Genomic DNA, 22,183 nt, shown 5'->3' with positions numbered 1-22,183 from the left:
AGCGGCTTTAACTCTCGTGCTGAAGCAGAGACGTGACTGCATGATCACGCTGTGTTCATGGATGACACTGCTGCTGCTGTCAGTTATGGTAAACATACTCCAACTGTGAAGGGGGGGCGTGTGTGCATTCCTATTGGCTCTCGTCTCTGTGGTCCCGCCTCTCGACCCGCCCACATGCTGTTCCTATGGTTCCCAAAGCTCTCATTGGATACTGTACAGTTTGGGACAGGACACCGGTCTGGCTCGGCAGCCGCGCCGCCATTGGCTGCACCCACCTGTCGTTCAACGGCAATTTGACAGCAGGCCACGCCCTTTAATCTGTGGCGCCGACGCCAATTGGCTACTGTACCTGTCAGCAACCTCTGATTGGTCGAGGGGCCCAGCTGTTAGTGGTTCATTCACCATTTTGTGACTGTAGTGGGAAAAGAAGAGCGATAGTTTTTTTACATCCTTGTTTGAGTTTGTGCGGGGGAAAGACATGTTTTGCGGAGAAAAAGTAAAGTGTGTGGCGACAGCGCGGAGCCGTCGCAGCCGACAGCAGAGACATGTTTGTGGCAGCCTCCTCGTCAGCACAATAAGACTATAAATCTGTCTCTGGACAACAGAACGGCTCCTGTTTGGGTGAGTTTTCACTCATTTAGCCACAGGCAGAGAAGCACGAGTGACGACAATTTCACATTTTCAGGAGAAGCGCGTTTTGCACGAGACAAGGAGCGACTGGCGACGGTCGCTCGGTTGTTCCGTCCGAAGAAATGGAGAGACACGGAGGAAGAGCCGCGGGAGAGAGGGGAGGGGTGAGGGTGTAACAGCCTGAGTAAAAACTTTCTCAAATGTTTTTACCGCAGTCCCGCCGAACACTCGCAAACACTCCAGCTTCTCTCGGCTGATATCACAACACGGTGGTGAGTGTTGACCACTTTTTCCTCCACCTTAGTTTTCCAGTTTCGCGCGGAGCAGCGCTGGCGTAGTAAAAAAATAATAATAATAACAATAAACACTCGACCCATTTGCAGCACTGCAGCGTAGAATGTTGACGAAAATCCACGCAGGCTCGTGTTTGCGTTTGTAAAATGGACTCGGGGAGAAAAATGGATAAGACGGGGAAAGCGTGTAGGGTCTTGTTTCCTGGTGGTGTGGCGGAGGACGGTGTCATGATGTGGGGACTAGTAGTGTGTCTGCTACCGCTGCGTACTACGACTACTACAACCACTGTTACTACTACAACTAACATTACTGAGCTGCTTACTAGAGCGAAACACGGACACGCGAATATTCCTGCTTTTTCTTTCTTTCTCTTTTTTTTCCTTCAAGTTTCTAAAACCACCGTCACCGTGAAGGAAGCGCGTTTGTGTGTGTGTGTGTGTGTGCGCGCGTTTTACTGTGCTGGATATTTGTTTATCTAACATGGTTGTATGAGGAAGAATTAGGCCCGTGTTGTTTGGATAATATGAACGTCACTTGGAACCGGTTGTTTTTGTTTGTTAGCGGGCACCGAGCAGCGGCAGAGCGGCTCACTGCCTCCAGTCAGAATAACACTGCTTTGACATTGTGCAGCGCTTCTTGTAGTACTCGCGCAGATCAGCGCTGAGAAGCCGGGGAGGCAATTCGGTGTTTTCTCGGCTGTTCTTTTGAACACACACACGCAGACACACACACACACACACACCTCGCTGACTTCTATTCATTTCGACAGTCGAACCAAAGCCTTATCCGTGACCTTAACCACAGCCAGTGAATTCAAAGACTTTAACTTAACCTAAACCACCATTAACATTTTACCTCTGACCTCAACCAGTAGCTCAGACATTAGGCTCTGCTTCATTAGGACCAGGCTTTGGTCCCCTTTAGCACTACTAGTCCTGACAAGGTCAATGTTTTTACTAGAAAAGGCAACAAAATAGAGCACACACACACACACTCCAAGACACAATTTTCTGCATTGCAATTCTGCAATCAGTGTCAATGCACCCATGACATCCACGACTGTACAGTTTTGTCAACAGTGTATAGTCATATTTCTCCTTGGATGTATTTTAATTCAATGCTTCTTAGTTTTTGACAATTACAAGGTGTCCTCACCTGTCGTGCACGTTCACACGCTCCTCGTGTTGTCATTATTGCACTTTTAATGCAGAGAGCAAGGCCCTGATGTTTTGGGCGTCTTTGTAAATAAACAGTAGCTCTGTCGACCACTGATGTGGCATCGGCAGTTCTGCCATTTGGTCCCAAACAGGATCAGCCACCTCTGATCTATACCACAGCCTCCTGATCAATTTGAGCCTGAATGCACAAATTCCACACTTTCATGTTTTTGTACATTGTAAGTATTGTTTTATTGATATGATATGACAACAATTACACAGCTGCCAGTGTTAATACAGAGTGAGTGTGTATGCTCTTCATCACATGTACGATCACACGTCACCGCTCAGACACACACACTTCAGCTCACCCTCTTTTCCTTGTGTTTCGTTGTGTGTGTACGATCTTCATAACCCTCTCATCAGAACACAAATCAAAGTGTGAGTGTGCAACAGAGAGCATGCTCTTCTTTCTTTTTTTTTTTACGTATTTATTTTAGCAGTTTCATGTATAACTGTGTTCCCCGGTGACCCAGTTAAGGGCAAAGCAGCCCAGTCATGCTGGTGTGTTTGGAGGGCCAAAGCAGGCTTCACTGTCACGGCCGTACTACCGTCTTTCCCTGTCGTGCCATGGCACATTTCTCTCTCTCCATCCCTGTCCTCATCACTGCAGCCCTGCGCCCATACAGACACCCATAAAATGCTTTCAGGAGACAGATGAGCTGCAGTGTGCCTGGTTACTACGTGTACACTCTCGCATTGACATTTGTGCAAATGCAGCGCTGAGTGAGGTGCAACCTAAAGTCAGCCGTACACGGTTATATACCTTGTGTGATATAAGCAGCTCAAACGAGCCCCGCGTCTCACTATAACATACAGCCTAACATACAGGTGTGGTGGAGCACAGGCTGAATTCTCTATGACTGACTGAATGAATGAACTGGCATCGTGTTGAATGTTTAGTAAGGTTTCACAGTCCAGTGATAAAATACTGTATAACTTTTTGTAATGTTGACATTGAGATGAGATTTCCCCATGAATGACCGTTTTGTGTGTGTTTGTGTATACAAGGAACATTTGCAGTGACATTTGGAATTTTAAAATTCAAGACAGATGAAAGTCAATTTTCTATTTATTTTACAGTAAAGCCACTTACTAGAACACTACCCTCTTTGTGTGTGTGTGACAGTATAAAGATCCTTTGGAGTTTTAAACAGAGTGTACGTGCAACTACCCTGTAAAGTCCAGGGAGAGCATTTAGTGTGTGTGTGTGTAAAGTTTGATGTCACTCTGCTGTGGAGAGGAGACGCGTCGTGTGCCTCGGTTTGTTTACTGGGAGAAATGGTGGTGAATCATTTTGTTGTTTAAGGAGGAGTACAGTCCAACGCCGCGAATAATGCATCCGTCGATTATGGGTCTCCTCAGGAATTACAGAAGCTTTTTTCTTTCACGTTTTACATGACCACAGTTATGACAAGCTCCTATCTCTCTTTTCTCTGGATTCACCTCAGATGAGGACACTCGGAATTTTTCAACTCTTGTCCTTTTTAAGAAAATGTACGTATAGATTTAGAGTTACACACTGAAATGCTTGTGATTCTCCACAATTAGGACTGTGTGAAAAGTTAAAATCCTGTGCCATGTATTATATGGCAGCACTGACAGCACAATTATAGCTGCATTTTGCATTAATTCACATACTTTCCCCCTGTAATTTAGGATAACATATGTGGTGACTTTGGGAACACTGGTATTTTGTCTGGAATTTCTAATAAAATTCTGTGGATAAGGTTATTAAGTGTCCACACATTTTTTTCATGGATGCACACATGGTTGAGGAGTTAAATATTTTTCAATCATCTGATGCCATAAATGGCTTAATGCGTCTAATTCTTAAAACCCCCTGTTATCTACATGTTATGCAAAGACTGTTTTACTGTCCAGTACCTTCCAAGTTCCAGGAAACAAACAAACACACACACACATGCATGCCTGCTGCTGGCTTATCAGCCAAAGCCTAGAGCTTTTTGGGAGGCCATGAGCATGACCAGTGCATTTTTCTTTGCTCAGATCAGATCCTCGCAAGTCATTCAGTCAACCAGTCAGTCAGCCAAGTGGCCCTGACTCCTTCCTGTGTTTTCCAGTGCACTACCACAGCAACTACAGGACCAACACTCCCAGTCGTGGCCTCTGTGTGGACTCAGCTTGGGACTCTGCTTTCCTGCAGTCAGACGTTGCTCTTTTGTCCAGAATGAATGGTTTGCTGAAATTAGACCGTGAGTTAATGTTGTCACGTTTTTGTTTTTGCTGTATAAAATGGTCTGACCTCTGGTGCAGAGCAATATTTCTTTCAAACTATAATTTCCTATTCGCACTAAAGCCAAGTGGGGATGAATGTTTCAGAAAATGCCTAGAATAATTTTTTTTAGATGAAATAAACTATCTTCAGTTGCACAATGCTAGAGGAGCGCAGTAGAGATTGTTTTTCAGATGTTAGTAAGTATCACAGTTGTGGTGCAGCAGGTAAACTCCACACATGATACTAAAGGAGTAACATCATTATCAATATTGTGAGGGAAAAATTTAGTTGTGGGAAAAATTTAGTTGTGGAAAAAATTGTTTTTTTGCTGGTTAGAAAGAGTTAATTGTGCATTAACAGTACCATGGCGATGCTGAGAAATGACAGAAGATCAGGAGTCATGAAAACGATGGTTGAGTAATGAAAATGGAAGCAGTGAATATTGTGGAAGGACAGAGGTCACGACGTAAAGGCAGTGATGAGCGTGTGTGAATGACTGAGGTTGTTTATCTGTCATTCAGGATCGGGAAGAGGTTTCTTCTCTGCACTGCAGGGAGTCGAAGTGGTTTATGTTGCAGATAGTTTGTTCTGGCAAACAAACAGTTAACAGTAAGGTCACCGTGTGTGTGTGTGTGTGAGAGAGTGACAAACTTTTCCAGTGTGCAGGCTGTGATAAGTAAGTATGTGGGACATATTTGTCCACACTCTCTTGTCCGTGTTTGCAAGAATGTTCAGTATCATCATTTGCATTTGTCGGTGAGTTGCTGAGCGTAATTGCACTCTTGTGCATATATGCGTGTGTGTGTGTGTGTATGAGTGAGAGAGAGACTGTATTTAGCCTGTAATCATGCATCAGTGAGTGTGCCTGATCCTGTGCCAGCCTTTTAATTTCTCTCATTTTGGGCGTATCTTACCAAGGCAGATTATTCCAATTATATTGTCTATTGCGTGCGTGCGTGTGTGTGTGAGAGAGACGAAAACAAAAGACAACTGGGAAAGACCGAGACACCAAGCAAGAGTGAGAGAGGGCCAGCGAGAGTTAGTATGACTGTGGAAATTCCCAGTGACTACACAACAGCCTATTTGAACAAACAGCCGCATGCTCATACCTCTCTCTCTCTCTCTCTCTCCCTCTCTCCCTCTCTCCGCTCCGTCTCTCTGTCTCTCTCTGTTATGTTGGAGACTGACCTCACGCAGGCCACTGTCAGCCCTTCTCTTCCTAATGGAAGACAAAATAAATGCCATTTTGTTGCACTCCCAAGTTGAATGCAGAGTTTCATGAAAAAAGCTACGCAAGTTGAAGTAGCTGGAGAGAGTACGGTCGAGAGATCAGGTGACCTTAGTGTGTGTGTGTGTGTGTGTGTGTGTGTTCCATAGAGGGATAAAGGAGCAGCATTTTTATCTCTTCATTGTATTTAATGATGAGCTGTAGCCTCATATCTGCCTCATAAAGGCAGAGAGAGACAAACTAGGGTTTCTTGAATATTACATATTACATGTCATTTAGCAGACGCTTTTATCCAAAGCGACTTACAATGGAATCAAATGAATGAATGAATAAACTGACTTATTTTATGAAAGTTACATTTGCACAAAGTTACATTGAAGCTTGTGTCCGTAATTGGTTTCTAAAACTTTTTTTGTGTTATTATTCTAAATCCCATTCATGTCTGGGGAAAAAATAAAATCCAGTTTAGGACAAGTGCTGCAACTGATGCAACCGATGCATCCCACCCATTCCTGTCTGCTCTCTTGTCAAAGCTCCGCCCTCTAAACACATTAACGCACACTCTCCGACAACTGCTAGAAGCAGAGTGAAGGAGGACGGCTATGTTGATATTGACTTCATCATCATGTCTGAATCACTTGCAAAAACACGTATTAACACATATTATAATAATGAACTGTGCAGTTTAGGCAAGACAGTGAGTGACGGGTTAATTAGCCGGTCAGTTGGTTTGATCGGAACAAAATCATTGGTTGTGTTATTTTAAACATTGTGAGACAGCAGATTTAATTCCTTTGTTCTTAGACAACTTTATTTGTTGATGAATAACAGGATGTAGATAGGATTTCAACAAAACCATTTACAGAAGGTAGCTTTAAAACTCTTGTGTTTGTAAGTAAACCAACTAAGAGATGATCATTTGTTTTAAATAAACTGAATGTGTTAAAGTGAGGTTTTATAATGGTGGACAAATTAATATTTGATATCTTAATTTTACAGACACACACACACAACCACACACACTGTAGTGGACCAGACAGAGATGGAAGCATGAATGAGAGCATACATCAGTTATTCAGATAATGTTGTAGCCACTGCAGGGAAGCACACTTCCAGGAATGACATCATTCTTTAAAGTTCTGAGCAGTTTTTTAACCATGAAGATAATAAATGACCACCTGTCTTCTGTGTCTCCCTGCTCTTTTTCAGACTCAAGCACAGTGGACAAGGAAAAAAAGGGAAGAAAGAGAAAAGCAGAGACGAACAAAACAAAACAAAACAAAACAAAAGGAGTGCCTTAGAAGTGAAAGGGAGCAGCATCACACAACGTACAGCACTTTGTGAACAGTGAAGAAGAGATGAGGCCAATAAAGAAGCACAGAGGACGTTCCCCACCATTAACTAGAGGCAGAGGGGGAAGAAGGAGAGGAGGCTCTCAGCCCCTCCAAGAGAAAGACCCCAAAAGAGTTAAGAGGGACACACTCGTCAAAACCACACAGCACACATCCAACGCTCCCTCCGCACGCAAACAGAGTCAGCCAACAACCACCAACTCAAACGAAGAACCACTCACTAACAGTAATAGCACCACAAGGGAGGAGTCAACGGAGCTGAGGAAACCTGGGGAGTCAGTTGAGGAGAATGGAAAGGAGGCAGAAGAAAAGCCAGAAAAAGAGAAGATCGTAGGCGTGAAGAGTCTTATGTCCACTGACGCTGTAGCATTTCCTACCTCTACCCCAGCTCCACTGTCCAAAGCCACGCCTCCTCTGGCCACCAATCACAGCCCCAGTTTAGGCTCAGTCTCTAGTAGGAAAACAGCCACATTTAAGGCCCGTGTCCCTAAGAAGAAATACACATATGAGCACTTTGCTAACAATGCAAGTGTCCTAACTACCATTCCTACCTCCAGCCCTGCACTCATACACAACAGTTTCTTTAATATTAGCAGCAACATTAGTGATACTGCGATTATGCCCAGTAACAATTTTAAGAATAGTAACAATATTAATAATAATAATAATAATAATAATAGCATTAATAGAAACATTAATGTCAGGACTAACAGTAACACTACAAGTGGTATTAACGTGACAAAATGTAGTATTAGTAGTGCAGGGAGCCATAGTACTTTTATTAATAGCAGTAATAGTGGAAGTAATAATTGCTCAGGTAATCAGCCATCAGTGCTAACTGTGGATATCAAAACTACAGAAGAAAATCATTTTGTGTCCAAGGAAGATAGGGCCATCAGGTCAGTGGACTCCCAGGAAAAAGAAGCCCAAGCTGGTGAAAATGAGTCTGAGGGGCCGCCCAACTCAGTGCGCTCCTCGTCCACTGATACAGCCAGTGAGCATTCGGCTGACCTGGATGTGATGGAAGCAACAGGACCCAGTCTTCATCAGAGAAACTCCCACATCTCATCTCCTCATCATAACTCACACCCTAAAGAGGCCAGTCTTTCAGGGGGGCTAGCTGAAGCTCTGGCCAAAGGTATGAAGAACCAGAGAGTCCTGGCCCGCCAGATAAAGAGGCCAGTGGAGTGTGGGGTTGAAACTGCATTAAACAGAGGGGATAAAGAAAGAGACTCAGGCCCCCTCTCCCCTGTGTTTAGACCTGGGGTGGTGCGTCAGGTGAGTGGTAGCACTGTAGAGGTCCAGCTCCAAGGAGAGGAGACTGTTGTTAAATACCCTTTCCATGGTGGAACCTTGATGACATTATCATCAGGGGCGGATAACACTGTGGAGTTAATTTTGGATGCCCCTCCACCTGGTATGGCACCTGTGGCTGTTGGTACCCAAGTGTGTGTGCCCCTTAGTGGAGAGGAGGGGGGTCCTCTGCTGTACAGGCAAGGGATTGTCACTCAGGTGGACCCTCATCCTGGTGTCTCGTTTCCTTACCAGGTGCTCCTGAGTGAGGACAGAGATATTGGAGGTGGTGAAGGGATGACAGAGGAGAAAGAGAAAAAGAAAGTGGTGTGGGTGTCCCGACAAAGCCTGAGACTCCTCACTCCTCCTTGGGATGTCCCACATTTGGATGGCGGTAGGGCAAAGGAGAGAGACCGGGAGAGAGAAAGGGAAGAGAGGGAGCGGAGGGAGGAGATGGAGGTGGAGAGGGAAGTGTGCCAGTTGAGTATTGGGATGGGGGTGCTGGGAGGAGTAGCAAGATTAAGCCATGGTTTTGCACATGAAGGGGTTACAGGAGGGTGTTCCTATGGAAACATACATCCACCCCCCCACTCTTCCACTGTGACTTCCAATGCAGTGGCCATCACAGTCCATGGCTGTGGAGGCACCTACACTGACAGAGACAGACAGAAACAGCCAAACACTCCAGAAGAAGACGTTGAGGTATCCCGTTTTAACATGGGCCTTGCAGCTGGCCCCAAGCCAAATCCTGACACCTCTCAGCAGAGAAACATCATCTCTAAGTCTAGTGGTTACCCTCCCTCCACCCCCCACCTCACTGTAGTACAGAGTCTGGGACCGCCACACCTCTCCACTTTAGCAAGCCCTCAGCAACTTCCCCCTCCTGCCGTATTAGGGCCTGAAATGAACAACACCACTCCAAACCTACCTCCATCCAAGACCACTCCCACCCAGACCCCAACATCCACTTCTGGTGGGGGTTCCTCTTCTACCTCCTCTCGTTCCAGGACCCCGCTGTCATTGGCTCAGCAAAAGTACAAGAAGGGTGATGTGGTGTGCACCCCTAATGGTATCCGCAAGAAGTTCAATGGTAAGCAGTGGAGAAGGCTTTGCTCCAGAGAAGGCTGTATGAAGGAGTCCCAGCGCCGGGGATACTGCTCTAGACACTTATCCATGAGGACCAAAGAGATGGAGGCAGCAGGGGTGGAGAGGGGGGGAGGAGGCAGCAGCTCAGGGACAGTCACCCCCTCTGACCTGCGTGGTAGAGCAAGTAGTGAGTTTGAGTGGGATGACACATCAAGAGAGAGCAGTGAGACCGGTAGCAGAGGAGACTCCAGACCCCGCCTGGTCCTCCCCTCCCTCCTCCCTCGTGACTTATCTTCACGCTTTGACTTTGATGAGTGTGAGGCCGCAACCATGCTTGTGTCATTAGGAAGCTCCCGCTCTGGCACCCCCTCTTTTTCTCCCATCTCCAACCAGTCACCTTTCTCCCCTGCCCCATCTCCCTCACCCTCCCCACTGTTTGGCTTCAGGCCGGCCAACTTCTCCCCAGTTCTGCAACACCGGAGGCATAGGCAACCCAGTGGTACGGGTGGAGGAGGGGGAGGAGATAGTAAAGCAACAACCTCTGCTGGAGGACCAGACAGAGAGAGACACACTTCAGGCATCCAGCCTTCCTTTCACAGCAATCTGACATTTACAGTACCCATGAGCCCCAGCAAACGAAAGCCAGACGCTCCTCCCCCTCCACCAGTTCCCTCAAACCACCACGATTACACACACAAGACAGAGTTGGACCAGGGGGACCTCAACTCTTTCAGGGTGCTGTCCCCCCAGACACAAGCCTCACATTCCCACTCACACACACCCACCTTCTCCCGACCCAGAGGAGTAACCACCCCATCCGTGAGTAGGCCCCCGTCCTCCACTGCCGTCTCCCCTCCTCCTATGCTGGTGTCTCCAACTCCTCCTTCTCCTCTCACACCCGATGGTGGGACTCGTCGCGTGGTTCCTGTATCTCAGCAGGCCTTGCGGGACTCCCCTGTCATTGTGAGGAATCCTGAAGTCCCACTGGCAAAATTTACTGAATGTCCATTAGGGAGAGGAGGAGGAGGAGCTGTTGAGGGAGGGATAGATAACATGTCATCTAAAGATATCAGTTTAACACCCCTCACCCCGCAGCCCATTTCTGGACTCCAGGTTCCCGTCCCCATTAATGCTGCTACAGCCACAGTGTCCAATGGCACCGTTCTTTTGCGAAGCCCAGGCCAAACTCTGGTGCTTGTTTCCCCAACACCTTCATCCCTGTCCACAAGTGACACTCCTGCCACTGCCCTGCAGGTCCCTCTGCAGGCCCTGTCTGTTACTGTCAGCACAACAGCCACAGCTCCCGCTCAGAGTAGCACAGACGGCTCTGGGGAACAAGAGCTGTCCGGGGGGACAGGGTTTGGGGGTGAGCTCCAGCAGCCAGTTCCCTGTCACCCGTCTCCCACTGCACTGCTGCCCTTGATCCTGCCAGCCGAAAGTCTTCACCCCATCCCACGAAAGGACATCATCATGGGACGTCCTGGCACAGGTGAGAATTGTTCCATATGGGTCTAGTTTGTATGTGACGCCAGTGACTTTGAAACAACAAGGAGACATTTTTGTATATGGCTATGATTTTGACTACAGTTATTTTCAGAAACACAGCAAATTAGAAATTAAATGTTTTTAAATATTAGCAAATAATATATTGTGTATACCTTTAGAAATTCTCCAATCAATGAACCACAAGTAAATAATTAAATCAAGCCAAAAAATGCAGTTACAATGTTTGTGTTAGTGTGAGGAACAATTAAAATGTACTTTTTATGAAGTAGGCTTGCATTGTACAGCAGTGTTTACATTATAAAAAAATTGCATTTAAATTGTCACCAAAAGTTCAGCTCTCTAGTTAATAGTCATGAAAAATCTCTATCATTTTTAATATCATCTTACTAGTGGTAACATTAATAGGTGCTAACTTTCTCTCTTTCTTGTTCTTTCTCTGTGTAATTAATACATATTGTTAGCTGTTGTTACAGTCAGAATAAACGTGTCAACCTTAAAGTCATAGGTCAAACAACATTTTTGCAGCATGATGATACATGTCGTCACACACGTAGCATCTGCAGAGAAATATGCAGTGATGGTGCAGCTTCATCTTGAACAGCATTATAGGGGAGAGAGAGAGAGAGAAAGGAAGCAGAGAAAATTCTATTCATTTAAGCTAATTTAGATGAAGCTACTACAATCTATTTAAAATTAAAAGAATGGAAATGTATTAAAAAACTTAAAATCCTTTTATATTACACACACACACACATGCATATCAGGATGTGTTGAACATTTCCTGTTAAGTTACCAAATACTTGCTTAGAGACTTGTTTAGTTTCCTTTCTAATTAAGTGAAAATTAACCACTATTAAAATGTTCTGTATTTTATTCAATAAATCTCATTAAGTTAAATAACCACTTATAAGTTCTTCTTTATTAAATTTCCTAAAACAACTTGAACAGATAACACCCACAGTGTAATGGAGGGTTAGATTCACATGGATGTGCCACAGCCTGTGTGTGTTGATGCCCAGTGAATGAAGCGCCTGTTAGCCTTCATGCTGTTGTCCCATATGGTCTCCTCTAATCGTGTGTCCACCATCCTCATTTCCTCCTTGCAAACGAAATACTAAAGCCAGACATGTGACCCGTGTTAGTCCTGGAACAAGCTTCTGTGATTGACCGCGTCAGGTCGGTTTGGAATCACTGCTGGTGACAAAACAATCTCCAGATTCACTAGTCAGCACACATTAAGGTGGGAAAAGCCCCTGTCGTTCATGTCGGTGACTCAGAGCAAAGACACTTTGGTTTATCTGATTTTATTTTTTGGAAGAGGAAAAATTCTATGTCCATGAATCATACAATATTCAAGAGCCAAACTCTATTATCAGAAAGAGAAAATCACCAAAGCAATTATTCTTTTGTTGATAGTTTGGATTTCACATGCAAAGGGAAAAAAGATACATGAGATGAATGCAGAAATATTTTAGTGTCTTCATGCATATTGTGTCCTAGAGTGTACGTGTGAAAGAGAGAGAGAGAGAGAGAAAATGTATGTATGAATGCTTTGGTGTTTTTGTGTTTTCTACAGGGATTAGACTGCACGTTATGCAGGATTAACTCTGTCGATATTGGAGAGTTCCTCTTATATTCCATGCCATTGTAGGCAGAAACTTGGTGGCTGAGTAGTAGCGGTCACTACGTGGACAGAAAACGTGGATTTATAAAGAGAAAGGAATAGGAAGTTCAAAGGGAAAATAATGTTGACAAGAAGAGGAATAAGTACTGTTTAGGATCAGCATTATGTCAAAGTCCTTACATGCTGTAGTGTTGCGCAGGAAATAAACATTTGAAGACAAAAGAAAAAAAGTATGGCCTTGATTTACAATATGTAGGCCAGTTATTGACGATTTTGAGAGATAGAAACAAATGGGAATAGGATCAGAGAAAGAATGAGGAATGCCACAGACGGGACCAAAAAAATGCTTAGCAACATGCTTATAGTTTGTGTGTGTGTGTGTGTGTATATAGCTCTCTCTCTATATAGAGAAAGAGATGTACATATATATATATATACACATATACATACAGTATATAAATATATATATATATATATATACTGTACATAGTGAGGTTATTATTTTGGCAGTTCCTCTTTAAAGGTTTTTTTTCGTGGTTGTGACCTGGTGTTTGTGTTAGAATTGTTGTTACTCAGAATGCTGTACCAGAGCCTGTGTGTGTGTGTGCTGCTAACTATTAAACTATTTTTTGTGTATGTTAAGGTGTTATGGGTTTGTTAATACGTGGTGAATAGATTCAGGCAACCTGTGGGTTGTGGTTTTGGCCAGTACTCTTACAAATGTGTGTGTGTGTGTGTGTGATATATATATGTTGTGTCACCGTATTGTGTGGGTGTGTGAAGTATTTATTTTTCAAGCTTGTGTGTGTGAATACTACATTTGTACTGTAGTTTGTGTGTATAAGAAAACATTATCTATAATCAGCTGGGAATATAAGGCCATCTGTGTGAACAGTTTGTGCTTTTATATATGTGTACATATATATATATATATATATATATATATATATATATATATATATATATATATATATATATATTAAATATTCTTGTATAGACTTTGATGAGGGTGACTGAGAAGTGGACAGGAAAAGGAGTGCTGTCAATTTAAGTGTACACTCATCACCCCCCCCACCCCCGGTTGCCTTTTTTGCTGTTGAAATGACACAGGATGAATGGGTGAATTAAAAGCTTGTGTTTTTGTTTGAGAGCATGCACACTTGTCTGTGTGCATTTCCTCTGACAATCTGTGAGTGAGGAGCAGCACAAGTGGGTGTTTTCTGTAGGGGTAGAAAGAGTGTGTGTGTGTGTGTGTGTGTGTGTGTGTGTGAGCCTGATGCATATGGACGTAGGAGAGTGTGAATTACAAAGAAATGTAGGAAACGCCGTGCGTGTGTGTGTGTCACACCTTTGATTTGTTTGTGTAGGTGATAGTGATTTCTTATCAGCGTGTGAGAAAACAAAGTTAAATTATTTTCCATAGAGTTTATTCCAAAATATATTTAAAAAAAAAAAAAAGTCATGCCAAATTTAAGCCTTCTATAATAATGTTGAGATAATGTCTATCGGCATATACAGCATAGTTGTAAGATAAATATGTGTATCTGTAATAAATTGTAATAACTATAATTTAAAGTGCACATCCAGTATCATTATTTGCTCACGTTTACGGCAGAAAGTACTCACATTTGATGTTGGTCAGATTTTATTTTTAGATGTGGGTGGAAAGACTAAAACATCCTCCCTCAACCCAAGACTGAAAGTCTCCTACGTAGGTTATCAACTCATCAGTGACGGCAAATTACACAGATTCAAGAATTGCCTATTCAAGCTTTTAAATTATTTTTTTTTTGAAACTACAAACTAAATATGAATAAATAAAGTGTTCCTGTGGTCAGGTTTGAACTTTCTTTTCATGATAAATTAATGAAATTACTGTGAAATATCTGAAAGGACTTTGGGTTATTATACTATGGGTTATTTCAGCAAAGAAGTCGAGTTCTGAGACCTTATAAATCATATAATAAAGTGCACATTCAATAAGTAAAGAGGGAAGGAGACTGTAGTGTGTGGAAGAGGTTAAATTAAATTTCATATAAAAAAACATGTAGTTGATGAGTTCTTCTTCTCTCATCTGTTACGTTTAGTATCATCCACCACATACACATTAATATGCTCTACTTTCATTAATGCTCTCAGAAATAAGGCAGCTGTCCCTCGGCTCAGTTAAGCGCAGCACGGTTCAAAGTTACACGCTTTACAGACAAAGCTGTGTATGTACTGCTCGTGTGTGTGTGAGAGTGAGTGTGTTTTCCCACCTGAGACGTGCTAATGAGAAAGTAAACCAAATGTCTTCTTAAGCTTCCCTTAAGAAGAATCTGTTTAAGAAAACTGTTGAAGGTACAAGCAGCGACAACGTGAAGGATGAGACCACTTTTCATTGTCACGTGTTTGTGTGTGTGTGTGTGAGAGAGAGAGAGAGACACGGCGTAACCAAGTGTCAATCACTCACTACCGGATATGATGTGTGAGTGCCAAACGTCTGTTGCCATGGCAACAAAGCAAACATCATAATAATGTAGCCTGTATATAATGCAGAACATTCACAAATAGAAAGAGTGCCGTGTGTGTGTGTGTGTGTGTGTGTGTGTGTGTGTGTGTGTGTGTGTGTGTGTGTGTGTGTGTGTGTGTGTGTGTGTGTGTGTATGTGTGTGTGGCACGTGTACTTGCATGACCTGACTTTCCACTGTCAGAGGAAGAACTTGTGCACACTCATGTGTGTTTACAGCTCCTTACTCCTCAGCGTTCACTTGAAAACAGAAAGAATGCTGGATAATCAGAGGGTTTCCTGTGAATTATTCTAACAGTGACTAAAACGACCCAGGTCAAATATCAATTACACACATATTTGAGGCCATTTCCACACTTGTACTGTTTTAATGCCACATTAAAACAGTCTCAAAAATCGATCTCTATTATAAGCATTTATTTAAAACACATTTTCCTGCTTTCCTAATTTGCTCCATACCTTTTTTTTTAATTTGTCGAGAGTGAACGTCATATTCGTCACTCTCACACTAAAGTCAAAGAAGAAAGTGTGTATTCTGTCCTTTTTTAAAAAAAAAGAAAAAAAAGAAGAGGGTCTGGATGACTTTGTCGGGTCTTGAACGATTGCTGTCGACTTCAAATCCAGCTCTGAGTCGAAACACAAGCTCTCTGTAGGAGTACGTAAGGAATGTGCTCAGCATCTCACTTGCTGTGCTGCACGATTACGTCTGTGAGCAGAATGATATTTGCATGATGAACATCTTCTTCTGTATGTTCTGTTTGTCACCTTCAGTCAACATTCATAGATACAGTGCTATTACAGTCAATACACAAAGTTGCAGCACAGATTCTTTTTCTCTGTGTCGCTCATACACACACACACACACACACACATGCACAGACAGTTTGTACAACACGGAGTAAACACATCACGCTGAAGTCCATGTTCATACATTGTCCTGTGCTGTTATTTTGCATCTTTTTCTTTGCTTTCCCGTCTCCCTTTATCTACGTTTGTGAATTTTCTTTCTGAAACATTTCGACAGATATGTTTTAACACTTCGCTCCATCGCATTGCAGTGGCTTTGCTTCCCCTCTTCTCTTCATCCTGGTCTACCCGGATACGGATACCCGGGAATAACATCCCCACTCCCTCCCGCCCCTGCTTTACGTAACGCTTAAAGCACTGCATCCTCCTCAGCCATGGCAACAACCACATCTGGATCACACAGCCATCCAGAGTGGCACCACAGAACACGTGAAGCCCTCAAGACTTACCACACAAGTCATGTGCAACAATGATCCTGTTTCCTATTGGCCAATGGATACTTTAGGGAGATTCTCTAAATGCACTGGTGCAGTGGGAATCCTTAGTCCTTAGGTGGCTCCAAGACTTTTGACTAGATGCATGTGAAGTTAGAATGAGAATCAGCTTCCTAGAGTCTCCGTTAGTCTCGCATTCATCATTCTTGCAAGGTCACGGTGTTCATGTGTTTCTCACATCCCAAACTTTGGAATAGCTGCGTGTGTATTTTGCCATGGAATGTCTTTGCTTCATCCTCCACTTTCCTGTCATCTCTCAGTCTCTGCACTGGTTTACTGGCTGCCTGTCTGTTGGCCATTTATCTGCAGACTAGTAGTGCCCCCAAATGGCCAAACTCGCACATTACAAGTTCCCTCACACTGTGGGTGGGGAGGGATTTGGATCTCCTACGGCTTATCTCAAGTTTGTGTTTGATGTGTTCCACTCAGTGGTAATTATTCACCATCGGAGCGAGAGTTGATGATCCTGCAGACACAGAATGGGATGTATGCTTTTAATGTTTTAATTTGACGGATGCATCAGATTCCCAAATATTGCTGTATCATTCCTTTCAGTACTTAGTTATGAAGTTACCCTTCTGCAGCATTAAATGAAATATGGAGTTTTGACTGAATTTTGAAAGTGAAACTTCTTTGACAGAAAGTGCTTATTCTGGGCATTAACGGGTCATGCAGAAGTGAGCGCTTTAGCTCATTTCGATGTCTTAGACGGTGATGGTCAGTGCCAGAATAGCGACCATGGGCGACATGGGGGACCTATGCCCAACATAGCTGTTGCCATGGTAACTGCAGGTGGATCGAGTTATAATTGGACGGAGCAAATGGTGGGTTGTGGGAGGGAGGGATGCAGAGCGCAGGGGTGGAAGATGAATTAAGGGGTGAGAGGAATGATGGGACGAGAGAGTGAGCAAAGGCAGTGCTCAGCCTGCACAGTGCCAACATAGGTGAAGGAGGTGGAGGAGGAGGGAAAATGTTTCTGGAGTGAGGTCATGTGGCATTTGACAGCTTTAATTGGGGGGTAGAGATGTGCATACATATGCACAGTAAAAAAAAAAAAAAAAAGCATGTCTATAAGAGAAAACTGCTGAACACCTACACAGATTTTGCACTGCCAGCAAGGCAGCAGGGAGAGATAGTGGAGCTTAGCTGAGGGGAATTTCTCTTTTTCTGTTGTTTTTTTCACACCCTCTCTCTTACGCTTGCCAGTCCTAAACACTTATCTCTATTGTATGTGACTAAATGCTAAATGTCTGTGGTTTCTCACCATCACTTTGTGTCTACTTCACCTCCTACATGCATGAAGTTGACAGCTGTTCTTATCCTAACTGTATTTTTTTTCATACCTAAAATAGCTGAGTGTGTCTGAAATGACATAATACATTTAGAAAAAAATATGTTTGCAGTTTTCTGACGTGAGTCATTCGAGAAGTAGGTGTGTTTAAACGAGGCTAAAGTGAGAGTTCACTACTCTGCTCTAAATAATTGGTTAGAACTAGTTCATTACTAATGGATTGTAATGTTTATCCAGGGTTGTAACCACTGAGCAGCCACAGTGTAAAGGCTTCATCTCCACCCCTGCCCTCTTTCAACTGCCTTTCCTTTCATCCAAGCTGTCTGACTCCCCCCTCTGAGCACCCTGTGTTTGCTGGGTTGACTTGTTTGAGAGTTCAGTGCCGTTGACAAGCCTAAAAATCTCTCTCTCTCTACCCGCTCCTGGCACTTCTTATAATACTTACACATTTAACCTTGACACCAACGAGTTTTAAAAAGAGGAACAGAAAGTTTTCACATGACGCAAAATGACTTGACTGAATGATCAGCAGATCACAGAGTTAAAGTGGTGTGCTTAGGTGCAGTGTGGGCACATTGCAAAGAAGCGCCCATTGTATGTGAGATGTCATTGTTTTCAACCCAGTTGCATTCTTGTGTAATTATACTGATCTAACTTTGGTTCGATTGCAGTGTTTTGTCAGGATTTGTAACCCAGGACTGAGTGGGTTAAATGTTTTTACTACTGGCTTGTAGTAGTAATTAAATCAGGCCCTGCGTTGTTTTTGTCCCGTGAGCTAAAGGCTGGTGTTGACTGCGTGACTCGTGCAGTACGAGGTGAAACCACATCTTATGGTTAAACCCTCTTCCTTTTTTTGTGTTGGTTGTTTTTTTTTAACAACGTATGTATCTTTTAATATTTCCCTTTGTCTCCCTCTCTCTCTGCCCCATTTGTGGCCCCCACACCCTTCCTCCCTTTAAGAGAAGTTCTGTTTTTACAAGTTGTTTTCTCTCCACCCACCCACCCACCCATCCACCTCCATCCCTCCCTCCCTACTTGCCTGCCTCTCTTGGTGAAAATGACTCTCTTGGTCTATTTTTACCCTTTGGTTCTTCACTCTGTGTCTGTTCCACCCATTTTCTCTCTTTCTAACTACCCCTGACTCTCTGTGTCGAGTTCCCCTTTTCTTTGCAGTCTCTGTCTCTGCCTCCTCCACATGCCAGTGTTGCATTACAACATTGAACTCTTTTGGAGGCATCACATTTGTATGATGGAAAGATGGAAAGTGAATTTGGGGATTCAAAAGGACTTTTTGTGGTGGAAAATGAAATCACCTGCCTTCTTAATGTTAAGACTCCTAGTGAAAGCAGTGGTAAACCATGGTCAGAGAAAGGGTTTATAATCCCTTTCAGATATGATTATAGGTGATGTAGAGCACAGTCGGTGTTTATATTTGCGTGTAACCACTCACAGAGCAGGCACAATGACTCTGCAGTACTCGCTGGTTTCATGGGTGTGGATGTGCTTTGTCATCTTAACCTCAGGGCCCTCGTCAACAGCCATCCTCAGTGCAGCTTGCAAAGACCAAAAGCAGCGTGGCAAGTAAACAGCAGATAACAACTCACCAGCGCCTCTCTGCATCAGATGGTGTTGGCGGGTACTAGAGGTTGAGCCGAGCATTTGTAAGAGGGAGGGCTCTTTTACCTCACTTCTGTTAAGCCATTGGTTGGCCTATATCTGAGTGCCGCCTTTGTATTCGTGCATTCACGCGTCACTCACTATTTACTACGAATCCTGCACCAATGACATAAAGTTGGGTGGGCTAGTTGGAAGAAACACACAAATACACACTTCTGAGGCAACGCTTGATCGACAACTCGCGTTTTCACGCACGCGAAGTAAATGTACGCGTCTGTTTTCGTTCCCAGTTGTTTGTTTGAGATAAGTTCAGCAGTTGTGTTGACAGCAGGAGCCGCTGCTGAGACCAGGTGAAATTTGCATATGACTGGCATTCCAGTGCACACGCTGACCAATGAGGGCTCGCGGCGGGCACATGACGTGTGGTGGCATTGGCCAATAGGCGAGTGGGATTCGCAAAAAAGGGGCGGGATAAGGCTGGGCGAGGTTGACAGGACGAGAGGGGGGAGGGCGGTGAGTACGGGGGAATGGGGGTGGGGGGCAGCACCACCACCACCACCAGCAGCAGCAGCAGCAGCAGCCCAGTTTACAACAAGAGGAAGAGGGAGGGAAAGAGAAAGAGAGGGCCAAGGCTCTGCGAGAGAGTCAGCGAGACAAAATTAAAGGCGTAAACTCGGACTGGGAGTTGTGGAGATGCGGTAGGAGGACTTTTCTAGCCCCAAACAACACTCGTAACTGCGGGTATTAGACGCCAACCGGACGGTGTGCGCGCCGACGTAGTCCACACGAAGTAGCTGGCTAACCTGCTGCAGACGGACGGAGCTCGCCAACGGCTTGAACCTAACCTACTGTACCGCTTCTACTTCTTCATGTAGTCCCTTCCTCCTCCTCCCCCCCCCTCGTCGGCTTCGATTCCTGTATTCGGGTATCATCTTTATCCAGCCCCTCGTCTGCTTCCTTCAGAGCTTCGTTACCGAGGAGGAGGAGAAAGAGAAATGTAACTGCAGTTCGTCCCCATTTTCTCGTCGCTGACTGGATCCAGCAGTGCTCACCGTCCGCGCGTTCACCACCGTGTTGTAGTGTCATCGTCCGTGGCTAGCTAACGTTAGGTCTGTGCTGGTTCACAGCGGCCAGGTAGGAGAACAGTTGGCTGGTTTTTATTATTACAGGGATGAGCTAAGGGCTAAAGCTAGCAGAAGCAGCGAGACCGTGTGTTTGTTCTCTTTCCATAACCGAGCTGATGTGTGGCGGGGCTGTAAACTCTGGGTGATGGATGAATGCACCAGATTTACAGTCAATAACATCTGCTTATGCGTAGTAAACAAACATAAACCCGGGTCAGTCGTTATCCTCCTGTAGGTGAGTGTGTGTCCTGACAGGTGCATGTTACAATACTGGTATTTAGTCATGAGAAAAACAAGTTTGTGTTTGGTGTAAAGCGCTTCTTGTCAAGCAGTCCTCGCTGGATTATTTGAGCAGCCAGTGTGTGTGTGTGTGTGTGTGTGTGTGTGAATACGCCTTTGTAGTTGAGACATGAGAACAATTGCGTTTCTTTTGCTTCTGTCTGTGCGGCTGGTGCACGACCAGGGGCGTTCCCGAGAGGTTGGTCCAATTTGGAGCGGTGCACTCGAGTCGAGAGACGGCTAAACCAGAGTCCGTGTGTGCTTTAATATCTGAATCGGCCAGCGTTAATGTGGTCTGGTTTAAAGAGAGCGGGACACGCCGCAGATTGTGACTGCACTCCTCCAAGTTTGATTAATCACTTTTGCCTCGATCGCCCCAATCTGCTTGTTGCAGTGATCGATGCGGTGCCCTCTCCCCGCTGCCCTTCAACTCGCTCTTTCACTCGGATGCTTCATCGCACCTGTCCGGTCCACCGGCCCGACTGCAGCTCCGTTTTAACCGTACACCGGGGTTTGACATGGCCCAGTTAGACTGCGTAGTTACCGGGCGCTTGTGTTAATCCAGGCCGCGGATGGGTTAAAGGCCTAGTTAACCCTTGCATGGCCAAGCTGCTGTAGTAATGTAAACAAACAGAGGGAGAGGGCATCGGGGGTAATTAGACCAAAGGGAGGAGGAAGCTTGCCTTCGATCACGGTCATATTTTCAGTGGCTCGTCTGTACACTGTTTCATTATCATACAATGCACATAAGTTTTGTACGTAATTCCAATCGATTATAGTACATTTTGTCCACTGGTGTTTCATTGGTCCGCGTGCGTTGTAAGATTGCGGCATTCTGTGATACGGACGGGACAGGTGGACTCTACGTGACATTTGAATTCGCATTGGGATAAAGACAGGATAAAGGCCTCTCCATGGAGTATTTGAAACCCCTCACGATGCACGACGGTGATGCAGTAATTATTGTGAATGATGACTGCAACCTGTAGGGATGACACGGATACAGACACCATTACAGTATCAGCGCGAGGTTTTGGGTTAGAAATGTTGCCTTACCTGGATCCCTGTGTTTTGTCGAAAAGAGCTTTTTAAAGGACACATCTTAAGTTTTTTTGTAGAAGCATCAAGGATTTTTATTCACCATGTTCTCGTCAGAGAATCCCCAGTACCTGCGCCAAGGATTGAGCATGTTTGGTTAGTTCCTTATCTAATCACTTTTTTTTTTTTTACCAATAAATCATTCCTTTCGTTCACATTACTGTTTAGTTTCTGTGTTGTGTTATCCTTAAGTGTTGACATGACATGCTTACTTCATGTTTTCAAAGATGTAAATGGGACAGAGATGATTTTCAATTATGGAAATAAAGATAATATTACTCACAACAGTCCCTTCTTCATTTATAAAGGTTCAGAGTGTACTCTCATGTGTTCTCCTCCCTGTCTGCTACTGAGAACACAAAGTCCTGGGGTACATCTGTTGTTGTTGAAGTCATTGTAGGTGTTATGCTGTTGCAGTATTGATATTCTTGGGAGTTCTGAAAATACTAAGATTGTTCTATTCTGCCAGGTATTGTGTTGCATTCAACTAATATC

The 22,183-nt window shown here is 44.2% G+C and overlaps 1 protein-coding gene across 3 annotated transcripts in view; it reads left to right on the top strand.

Moving 5' to 3' along the window:
* The first annotated feature begins 401 nt into the window (after positions 1-401).
* Positions 402-22,183, top strand: part of cicb (capicua transcriptional repressor b) — a 36,882-nt gene continuing 15,100 nt past the window's right edge. For 2 of the 3 annotated variants that reach the window (XM_044034042.1, XM_044034040.1), the window contains exons 1-2: positions 402-621; positions 6,818-10,828. In XM_044034042.1, coding sequence (XP_043889977.1) covers positions 6,967-10,828 — 3,862 coding nt within the window. In that variant the 5' untranslated portion in view covers positions 402-621; positions 6,818-6,966. Of the gene's footprint in view, positions 622-685; positions 903-6,817; positions 10,829-22,183 lie in introns of all 3 variants that reach the window. The other variant, XM_044034041.1, reaches the window with a different exon arrangement.

Source organism: Solea senegalensis, linkage group LG9 (assembly GCF_019176455.1).
Source record: "Solea senegalensis isolate Sse05_10M linkage group LG9, IFAPA_SoseM_1, whole genome shotgun sequence".
Lineage (NCBI taxonomy): Eukaryota > Metazoa > Chordata > Actinopteri > Pleuronectiformes > Soleidae > Solea > Solea senegalensis.
Note: the sequence above shows the minus strand (reverse complement) of the source record. Positions and strands in the feature narration are given on the sequence as shown.